Below are 11,602 nucleotides of genomic sequence, written 5' to 3'. Positions count from 1 at the left end.
CCCTACATCTATTTTGAACTTAGTTTGTAAGCTACAAAGGCTTCCTTTTGACTCTAATTCCTAATTAAATTATATAATTATTTCATTTTCTAACTTCATAGGATAGTGAACAATTACAGAGCTTGCTAAAGTCATATATTTAGTGAAAGACTTCATAGGTCTGATAGAACTTGAAATTTAAGATAATTTTGCTCACTATATTCTGAGAAGAATGTGTTCTAAACTAAGGCTGTTAAGAATCAATACCAATGACATCAATTTCACTTCACAGTTCACAGCACATACCTCTTCTAAAACTTGGCAGTCATCTTCCAGTGGTCTATTTAAGTCATTGTGAGAATAAGTAGAAAATTCTGCAATCATCATTTTATCTATCAATTTTTCTAATTCACAAAGCTGTGATCCCAAATGCCTACAAAAGAAAAAAATATATATTACATATATTCATTTAAAACCACAAATTTATGCCACAATAGAACTTACAGGTGAAACTTTTCTAGCTGGCAGTACATGTACAACAATGTGATATTTTAGTAAAATGGAGTCCTTTAATTTCTCAAAATAACTACGATAATTTCCCTTCATCTCTCAAATTTTATTTTGATCTTATCTTAAACCACAGTGCCAAAAATCTTGGTTACTAGGTAAATTTTATGACTGCTTTTTACAGACTAAACATTTGTATAGTCTAAGTACTTTCCTTATTAACCATTTATTAAACACCAAAGGTGCTAGCTCCACAGCCATTCATTTATTCAACAAATACAATTGCTCTCTGGGTGGCAGGCATTGTCCTGGGTACAAATAAATATGTGAAGAACCACGGGTACAGACTGTTTCGGTTTAATCTTTTTTTTTTTTTTAAGTGATAAAGAACACATGCAAGAGAGAGTGCACACATGCTCATGTACACCCCAACAGGGTCTTGGTATCATGATCTACACCTCTCTTCAGCCAGTCCCAGACAATGGGCACATGCATACCCAGCATACTCATGGAAGTCTCTAGACATGAACCCAGGACCTTATTGTATGGATTAGCCTCACAGAACATTGGTGTACTACTACAGGGCCCCTAAGTGTTTGCTTTTGGTTTTTTATTTATTTATTTATTTATTTATTTATTTTTTGGAGAGATTTTTGTTACAGGGCATATGTGCTCATTCGAGACACAGAGACAGAAAGTGAGAAATCACCCCCCTACACACAGGGGTGAAAGCCATGCCTCAATCCCTTCTCCATTCTCCTCTCTGGATTTTGGGCATGCACACGCACATGCCCAGTGTGAGTTTTAAGCCACTGGGTCTGGGACTCAAACCGTAGCTGACTACACGGGAGCCTATCAATGTAACCATTATGCCATCTGCTGGTCCCTCTAGTTTTTTTTTAAAAAAAAGTAATCAGCTAGAGATTATGTGCACACATTGTGGGAGAGGAGGCAGCTCAACCAGTTGTCATCGTGCAACAATTCCCCTTCCCCAGCTGTCCCCCAGCTCCTCAGGCTCTTGGACACACACAGTAGTACCATGTTTTCAGGCCTACCTAGGTATCTGAAGCAAGGACCTCAGCGAGGTCAGCGAGACCACAGAGAGCACCGACGTTCAAAGACAGCTCCGAGGCCTCTGACTCAGCCTCCTAGAGCCTGCCCACCACATCCCCACCTCATGAGCTTTCACAATAAACTTCACCCCCCCCCAAAAAAAAAAAAAACAGGGTAGGATATATATTTATACATAACTTCAACATTGCTTGGTTCTCAATTTTTATGAAGAGCATGAATTCCTTCTTAAGGTAGACTAGAGCTTAATACTCAGGTATGTGTAACCTCTGGGCATGAATAGTCTTCAACAAGTCACCATGAAAAATTACAATGGGAAGACCACATGATTGCAACTACTAATATTTGAGCAAAATAACAAAATTCTGTCATTTCAATGCAACTTAAATGTTAGTTTCTGTTTTACCTCAGTTACTGAAATAGGTTCATTTTTATACAGTGTTATGTTTAAAGTCTGATTAACATAATAAAGCAGGGCAGATACAGTCCCAATACTAACATGACATTGTATTTATTATATAATCACAGATATCTAATGATATATAATTTGTCTAAACATATCCTTAAACATGAGTTTCAGAATTATAACATTCTACAGGAAAAACCTACTTATCCTTGCTGTAATTGTTCTATTTTATTTTTTTCAATTTTTTTTTTTTGAGATTTTTGCTATAGGATATGTGCGTTCACCAGAGAGACAGAGAGATAGAAAACAAGAAATCACTCCCCGGGGGGAGGGGGGGGATGGTCAGGCCACAATCCCTTCTTCTCCATTATCCTCTTGGGATCTTGAACACAAATGCATACGTGCCTGGCATGAGTTTTAAGCCACTGGGTCTGGGCCTCGAACTGCAGTCAACTATGTGGGAGTCCAGTAACATAACCATTACACCACTGCTGGTCCCTAATTGTTCTTTTTATATTCTTGACTACTTTAACAATAGATGTAATAATAATAGCCAATGCATTATTAAAATATTTTTATTTTAAGTCCATATATCCAAATAAATAGACTGGAACACTGCCAATACTTTCTACTTAGAGATATGCCTCAATTTGCACACTAATCTAGATATTCTATTAAGCTGTATTTTCAATATAGCAATTTTTGTGTTCCTTTTATCAGAGAAACTTGTATATCAATAAACTCTATAGTAATTCTAGTTTCATCAAATAACAGAATGTCTGATTTCCTGCCTTCATCCTGAAGAATACCATGTAAAGATTTTTTCTACTGTTTTAAAGTTTGAATTATAGTACACATTTCAGGATCAAATCATATGTTAGGTGCCTTTTGATAGATCCCAAAATAAAAATCCCTTAAATAGAATCCCAAGGTGACTTCTGACCAATTAAACCATAATGAGCTAGAAGCTATAATTAATTTCTACCTTCAAGAAAATTCCCACCCACCCAAAAAAGACAACTAGAAGACTAACTTGTTTGAGTAATTTCTAACATCAATTACTACAGTAATTCCTGGCCCAAAAATCCTAGAGCTCAATTGCTCACAATTTTAATGTCTATAACATCATAAAAGTAGCAATGACGTTCAGAGTGATTTATTTGAGGTCCTCTAAATAAAAAAGTACAGCTCTCAGGTCCAATGAGACAAAGGTTGGATTTCAACTCTATTATTTAACTTGCTGTTTGACCTGAAGCAAGTTATCTATAACTTTCTAAGCCCAAGATAAGTTTTCTTATCTGTGAAAATGAACATTACCTATCCCATGGTTCTTGTAGGGGAGAAATCAAGTAATACATGCAATATACTCAGCACGGTAACTGGTACAGAATATTAAGTTTTAAGTAAATATCCTCAGTTGTATAGTGGTGGTGACAGTAGAGTAACAGTAGTACTAAGGAGTAAGAACAGAATGTTAACAATGATGAAAATTGAAAAGTTCCATATAAATCACCTTTACAATAACAAAGATCAAATAAAAACATTACAGTCCTTTAACGTAACCAAAGCTTTTCTAATCAAAACTTACAACACATCAACATTCAAATGTATTCTTTTTTAAAAAATGAAAAGAATTATTTAATTATATTTATCATTATTATTTTTAAATTTGCTATAGGGCACACGTGCTTACCAGAGATAGCGAGAAAGAAGGAGGGGGACAGAGAGAGAGAAAGTGAGAAAGCAAGCCACCAGGATTGCGACTCAGATTGCAGTTGACCATGTGGGATTCCAGCACCTTAACCACCAAACTACCTGCTGGCCCTCAAATGTATTATTAAGCCCATAATTGAGACTTCTGCATTATATCTGCTTAAGCACTTGAATGTCAATAACCTTTGCAATACCTTTAAATGAGCAGAGAGAACAAACAATATATATTATTTCGCTTACTATCATTTTTATTAGTATCAGACAGCAGAATTTCATTTTATGAGTAATGATTGAAAATATTTATGTCCTAGAAATTAAAACTGCCCAATTTTGCAATACTTTAGGCAGTAAAATCATTTAATGTTTAAAAAAATTATAAAATCAACTAGTGTACAAAAGAGCCATTATAATAATTATGAATTATTCAATAAGTTTCCTACTGTGTAAAGTACTCCTCACACTCAGAGGAGGGCTCAGATGTTAGTATTTTTACATTGATATCAGATACATTATTACACCCTTAACAAATTACGAGAAACATCTTTGAATAGAGACAAGATACTTTAGTTGAAAATTTTGTTTAAAAAGAACGAATTTATTTAAGAAGATATCACTGTTATTCTAAATCATAAAAAAGTAAGAGTACTCAACAGTAATAATAAACCAGGCTTCTCAATTCTGGTGCACAGCAGAAATTCCCAGAGAGCTTTAAAAAATGCAGATGCAGGGCCAGCAGGTGGTGTGCTCATTAAGACCCTGGATATTCCGACATGACCAACCATGGTTTGAGGCCAGACCTGGTGGCTTGCTTTCTCACTTTCCCTCTCTCTTTCTCAGTGTCTCTCTCTGGTCAAATTAAAACACATGAATGAATAAATAAAATTAAATAATTCTTTAAAAACACAGATGCTCAGGTCTTCTCCTCTAGTAGGTCTTAATAGTAGATTTGAACAGGGTGTGGAATACATTTATTGTTATTATTATTATTAATATGACCTGAGAGAGACATAGACAGGCCACCACTTGCCAGCCCCTGCAATACTTTTTTAAAAAGCTCTCTGGGAGTTCTACTAGGCAGCTAGGATTAAGAACCAGAATTAGCTCATACATAAACTATGAACAGTCAATTAGAGAAAATGATTATTAAAAGAAGAGAATGATATAAAGTATCAAGAAACATTGGGACCAGCAGTTAGTGTAATGGCTATGTCATTGGACTCGGTTCATGTCCCGGACCAGGTGGCTTAAAACTCACGCCGGGCGCGTGTGCGTGTGTGTCCAAGATCCCAAGAAGAGAATGGAGGAGAAGGGATTGTGGCATGGCCATCCTCCCTGGGGGGTGATTTCTCGCTTTCTGTCTCTCTGTCTCTCTCTGTCTGTCTGGCGAGTACACACGCCCTATAGCAAAAACTTCTCCAAAAAAAAAAAAGAAAGAAGCATTTGGTAATATCTTAGATAAATCAGTTTCCAGAAATATGCATTAGGATGTGTATGACATAGTTCATTTCCAAGACATTTATATTAAAGTCCAGTAGAAAAGTTTTAAATAACAACACAATTGACAATAAAACATTTGATAATGCCGTAAAATTTCATTAGAGAGACCAGCAGTTAGTATAATGGCTATGTCACTGGACTCCCATGTAGTCGACAGCAGTTCAAGTCCCAGACCCAGTGGCTTAAATTCAAGCCGGACGTGTGTGCATGCATGCCCAAGATCCCAAGAGGAGAATGAAGGAGAAGGGATTATGGAGTGGCCATCCCCCTGGAGGGTGATTTCTTGCTTTTTGTCTGTCTCTCTCCGTCTTTCTGGTGAGCGTACGCGCCCTATAGCAAAAACTTCTATGAAAAAAAAAATTCATTAGAGTATGAAAAAAGTGTTCTGGAAATTCAGAAGTTAAAAAAAAGTTTATACAGAAAATAATTTCAAGGTCAAAAATTAGAAAAAAAAAACAAGAAAACATACAAAAGCATTATTTACTACCATTGGCTAGATAAAATATGATGTTTGGTTAACAGTTACACAGAAAAGTGCTGCACAAATTGTTTATGTGTTCGCAGAGAAGAGAGAAGCACCGACTTTAATGGAGCATAGTCACACCAAAAACTTTTTTTCTCCATTTCTTCATTACATCAGGATTTCAGGCACACACATGCATGCACATATGCTCGTAATGACTTTCTTTTTTTTTTTTTTAAAGATTTTTGCCATAGGGCACATGTGCTTGCTATTGATATAAACAGTGAGAGCGGAAGTGAGAAATCACTCCCAGGGGATGGCCACACCCCACACATTCCCAGTGAGCTGCCAGACCCAGGACTTGAACAGCAGTTGGCCACGTGGAGGTCCAGCACATTAACCCCCATGCTACCTGCAAGCCCCCTGCCTGGAGTGATTTTTCAAGTCACTGGGACCAGGACTTGAATCTTAGTCATGTGGGATCCATCTCCCTTAACCACTGTACTATGGGGCTACCCGTTAAATTCTTTTTAAAAAACAGATTTGCATTTCTGGTGATTTGACTACTAGAAGATTTTGGTCTGAAAGTTAAAAGCTTTAATAGAACAATATAGCCAAAAGCAAGATTTTAACTAAAAGATCTATAAAATGGAAAGGCTATTGATAAATTAATTCAAGGGGTCAGTAGGTGGCATGGTGGTTAAGGTGCTAGACTCCCAAATGGCCAACCACAGTTTGAATCCTGGACCTGGTAGCTTGATTTTTCATTTTTCCTCTCTCTTCCTCTGTCTCTCTCAGGTGAGCACGTGTCCTGTAGCAAATGAAAAAATAGTAATAATGATAAATAAATAAATAACACTTGGAAAAAAGTCTTCAGTTATTCTACTGAAAGATTTTTGCATCTCAAATAAGACCCTATGCTTTTCTAAGATATGCCTCTCACCTCAAAATGACTAAAATTTGGCCTCTAAGAGAGAGAAGTGTTTGAAATTCAAGTAGAACATCTCTTACCTCCTATAAAGAAATGTAATCATTTTAATAAACTAAGGAGAATACAGTTTATACTACCAATGCTTATAATAGACAAAAAAACCTATATTACACAATCTCTTGGTTGATTAGACAAAAAAATAAAAAGTCCAAGACTAATTCTTATGTTTATACATAAAGTTAACTGGTCTTAAAAATATTTGTGAAACTACACAAGGAAGTAACAAATTTTGATATTTAACAACTTGTTAGCAAAACAAAATAAAAGAAATCAAATCATTAGACAGGATTTGACAGAAATTTAAAACAAAAAATTGGGTTACAATAAGCCAGTCAAACTATTTCAAGTATTGGTCAGTATTCTTCCTTGATTAGAAAACATTTTCTTTCAGAATGTTTGTTTTTTAAAGTTTATTTTATTTATTTATTATTATTACTACTATTATTATTCTTTAACTTGCTATAGGGCACATGTATGTACCAGAGAGAAAGAGAGGGCAAGCTGCCAGGTCAAGGACTTGAACCATTGGCCATGTAGGAGTCCAGAGCCTTAAACACCACCCTTAGTGGAGGAATCCAACCTGGTGGGGCCCCAGGATCTGTTTTGAGCCTTTGACCTTTGAGCATAGCTTTGGTTGGTTCAGCACGTTGGCAAGGTTGCCGCTGTATGCCCCCTGACCTAGGAACAAAGCTTGGGTCAATTTAGCATGTTGGCAAGGCTGCTTGCTAAATGTTCCGGAGACTGTGGTAGCCTTGCTGGGAAGCAACCCCCTCTGACTCCCTGATATACTACTATAAAAAAATTACATAACTCTCTTGAGTATGTGATAAGATTTCCCAAAAATCCCCTGACCATTCCCCTCGGCCCTGATCACCTACTGTCAATTACAATGCTTTATCTCTGTGGTCACAATAGAGGGTGTGCTGAAGTTCTATCTAGGCAAAAATAATCTTGACCTTTGGAAGGCCCTTCAAGATACATTTAACATAAGCTTAAAGATAATCCTTTATTTTTTTTTTTTTTACATAAAATAAGATTAGGCCAAAACTGGCCCGGGAACACCCCCACCCTCAACAAGTGCAATAGATAAATGTATTAAGATTCCTTAAATTAAGTTTTAAATCCCTATAAAACTATATAAGTATCGTTCTTTATTGAGATCCATAAGAACTAAGATCTATACTTAAGATTTTCTTTCCTCAGCATTGTGTTCAGTAATCACAAAATGGCTGCCACCCCCTCAACTAATAATTATCTCTGCTTGCTAGAGCTGCTTTCCCAAAACTGCATTCCATGAAGACCTGCCTATCGCAATAGACCCACCCTTAATCCAACCCTGAATGGAACCTATAATCCCTATTGAACTAATAATTAGAACACATAGCCCCTCACCCATTTACTTGCATGTATCACATTTTCAATAAAAAGGCACAATAATTCCTAACAGTTGTTACTCTTCAGAGACCAATCTCTGGGGGTGTCCAACTGAGGACATGCATGAAAATGGCACCAAGGCCTTAGTCTTCCTTTTCTGCGCCGCCTCCAACGAGTCAACCCACCCCCACGGAGGCTGGACCCTGGTACTCTAGAATGCTTATTTTTTAAAATTATTTGTATATAAAGATGTTAGTCAGAAGTTAGAAACTAAAGTTGTGTTATCAAACTTTTATACAGTTATAAACATACTGAAACTGACATGTAATAGGCAGCTTTATGGAAAGGTTTTACACAAAGAATAAATATCTTTGATACACTGGTAGGTTCGAAAAAAAATAAAAAGACTTGTTAGCAAAATGTAGACACTCCGAACATTTAAAAGTCTTTTTAAAAATCATATATGTTTTTTGATGGGATTATTCTGTGCTTTGTGTTAAGGTATAAACAAAAAATAGGAAGGTTGAAAATAAAGGTAAGCTCTTCCTTGAGCTCAGAATAAACACCAGATTGAAACATTTTCACGCTTGTAGTCCAATAAATCATAAACTATTTTACCCTGCTATTAAAACTTTTTAGATGACTGGCTAACTGTATTTGTATTTTTTATCAGTATTATAAAACATAAATTTAAGACTCAAGAAAAACTGTATGAGCTCTAGAGTACAAGTTAGAATAGTTTTAGAATTCGTGCTTAGCAAGTAAGCCTTTAAATTTTTATTCTTTTTCTCAACATTGGACTATCCACAGGATATTTGCTCTTGAAATTCATCTTTATCACTATTCATGATATTATATAGTATATGACATGTGAAAGACATAGCTTCTGTCTTAAAGGAGCCTGTTTTTCTAAAGTAAAAGAGTTGACATTCTTAAAAAAAAAAAAATCCCCCACATAAATTCAAAAACCATAAATATTTAAAATGTGAGCAGTAACAAGGAAATTACAAATCATTTAGTCGGGCCAGCAGGTGGCAAGGTGGTTAAGGTGCTGGACACTTCCACACAGTCGACCATGGTTCAAATCCCAGGCCTGGTAGCTTGCTTTTCCACTTTCCTTCTCTCTCTGTGTCTCTCTTTGGTTAAATAAAGATAAATGAATGAATAAGTAAAATTAAATAAATAATTATTTTAAAAAAATCATTTAGTCATCCTGGCTTCCATGCTAGAGAATCCAAAGCAGGCTTCAGGACCAGCAATTAGCATAATGGCTATGTCACTGAACTCCCATGTAGCCGACAGTGGTTCGAGTCCCGGACATAGTGGCTTAAACTCACACCGGGCACGTGTGCATGCGTGCCCAAGATCCCGAGAGGAGAATAGAGGAGAGGGGATTGCAACTTGGCCATCCCCCCAGGGGGTGATTTCTTGCTTTCTAGCTTTCTGTCTCTGTCTTTCTGGTGAGCAAACACACCTTACAGCAAAAATCTCTTTTAAAAAATAATTAAATAACAAAGCAGATTTCAAAAGATCATGAATAATTCAAAACAGATTGCCAAATTTTATGTACAGGTGTGTGTGTGTGTGTGTGTGTGTGTGTGTGTGTGAATATACATATATAATTTTTTTTCAAATTTGGTATGGGGTACATGTGTTCAGTGGTGAGAGAGAAAGAAAGAGAAAGAAAATGAGACAGTAACCCCTCTACCCTCATACCACCCACCAATACCCTCTCCTCCATTCTCCTCTCAGGATTTTGTGTCCACATGCACATGCACCCATCATGTCTTTAAGCAGCTGGGTCTAACTTGAACTGAGCAAACTGTCATGCAGAATCCAGCTGCCTTAACCATAATGCCACTGCTGGCCCATCTCTTTTTATGGAATGACAATCTAACAATAGTTTTTAGTAGATTCTCAAAGAGGTTTTGTGACTCAAAACTTTTTCTGTACCCTCTGAGTTTGTATTAGGTTCCTCCCCTAAAAAGTTCCACAGCAATATATACATTCATCATCATACAGTACTGGACTATATTATAACTGCCCAGTAATTTGTTTATCCTCTTCTCCTGCTAAATTGTAGAAACTATTAAAGCAGAAAGCATCTCTGCCAGGTTTGTGACTATATTCCCATTACTCTACCTGGTGATTGACATGTAAAATCTAAATCTATGGGGACCAGCAGATAGCGTAATGGCTATGTTGCTGGACTCCCACATAGACGACCACGGTTTGAGTCCTGGACCCGGCAGCTTAAACTCGTGCCGGGCGCGTGTGCGTGCGTGCCCAAGATCCCGAGAGGAGAATGGAGGAGAAGGGAGTGGGGGAGTGATTTCTCACTTTCTGTCTCTCTGTCTCTCTCTGTCTTTCTGGCGAGCGCACGCAACCTATAGCAAAAACCTCTCAAAAAAAAAAAATCTAAATCTATGTATTCAATAGCCACTTCTTTCTTTCTTTCTTTTTTTTTTTTTTTTTTTTGAGAAAAGTTTTTACTATAGGGCACGTGCACTTGCCAGAAAAACAGAGACAGAGAGACAGAAAATGAGAAATCACCCCCCGGAGGGATGGCTGTGCTGCAATCCCTTCTCCTCCATTTTCCTCTTGGGATATTCGGCACGCACGCGCACACACACACCCAGCGTGAGTTTAAGTCACTGGGTCCATGAGAGTCCAGTGACATAACCATTACACCAACTGCTGGTCCCCACTAGCCATTTCTTAAATGAATGAATAAATAAATAAATTATCTAGTTAAATTTGGTCCAAATTTTTAAAAATGCTTCTAAAACTTCTGATTACATATCCTTAGTCAGTAAGAATTTATAATTAAATTCTATTTCATTCATTTTGACACTAACTTTCCCAGAGTATATTAAGTATCTATTAAATTATATATTAAATTACAGAACACATTTTTCATAAAGCATTTTACTCATTTGATAATATAAAGTTGGGATGAAACTCACAGCAGGTAGGAACTGCTACAGGAACACTGCAAGCCTGCTTAACTGAATGAAATTTTGATAGCTCACAATTTATCTATAAAATAAATACTTTGACAGGATTTTACATAAAATACCTGAGAATCTAATCTTAAAGGGTTTTCTTTTGGAGGGGGGGCAGCAGTGGAGGCATGGAGGTTAACGCAACTTGATGCCACATAGCCAACTGTGTGGTTCAAGTTCCAGACCAGCAGCTTAAAAAACATGCCTGGTGCTTGTGTACACATGCCCAAAATCCTGACAGAAGAATGGACGAGGAGGAACTGTGGGGATTATGGAGTAGCCATCTCCCCCTCACTTTCCCCCTCTCTCTCTGATGAGTGTACATGACCTTAGCAAAGTTTAAAACAAAACAAAACAAAACAAAACAAAAAAACTAGGGACCAGCAGTTGGCATAATGGCTATGTCGCTGGACTCCCATGTAGTCGACCGCGATTTGTGTCCTGGACCTGGTGACTTGAAACTCACACCGGGAGCGTGTGTGTGCGTGCCCAAGATCCCGAGAGGAGAATGGAGGGAAAGGACTGTGGCGTGGCCATCCCCCCTGGGGGGTGATTTCTTGCTTTCTGTCTCTCTGTCTCTCTCTGTCTGTCTGGCG

The 11,602-nt window shown here is 37.2% G+C and overlaps 1 protein-coding gene across 7 annotated transcripts in view; it reads right to left on the bottom strand.

The window, feature by feature from the left end:
• Window positions 1-11,602, bottom strand: part of VPS54 (VPS54 subunit of GARP complex) — a 75,831-nt gene that overhangs the window by 47,225 nt on the left and 17,004 nt on the right. For all 7 annotated transcript variants that reach the window (XR_003549976.1, XM_027773327.1, XM_006152192.1 and 4 more), the window contains one exon: window positions 286-412. Coding sequence is in view for 6 of the 7 variants with exons in the window: in XM_027773327.1 (XP_027629128.1) it covers window positions 286-412 (127 nt within the window). In the remaining variant the exon portion in view is untranslated. The remainder of the gene's footprint in view (window positions 1-285; window positions 413-11,602) is intronic.

The sequence above is a fragment of the Tupaia chinensis genome, unplaced genomic scaffold, assembly GCF_000334495.1.
Source record: "Tupaia chinensis unplaced genomic scaffold, TupChi_1.0 Scaffold000341_1, whole genome shotgun sequence".
NCBI classification, from domain to species: domain Eukaryota; kingdom Metazoa; phylum Chordata; class Mammalia; order Scandentia; family Tupaiidae; genus Tupaia; species Tupaia belangeri.
The sequence above is the reverse complement of the archived record's forward strand: the minus strand, read 5'-3'. Positions and strand labels throughout refer to the sequence as shown.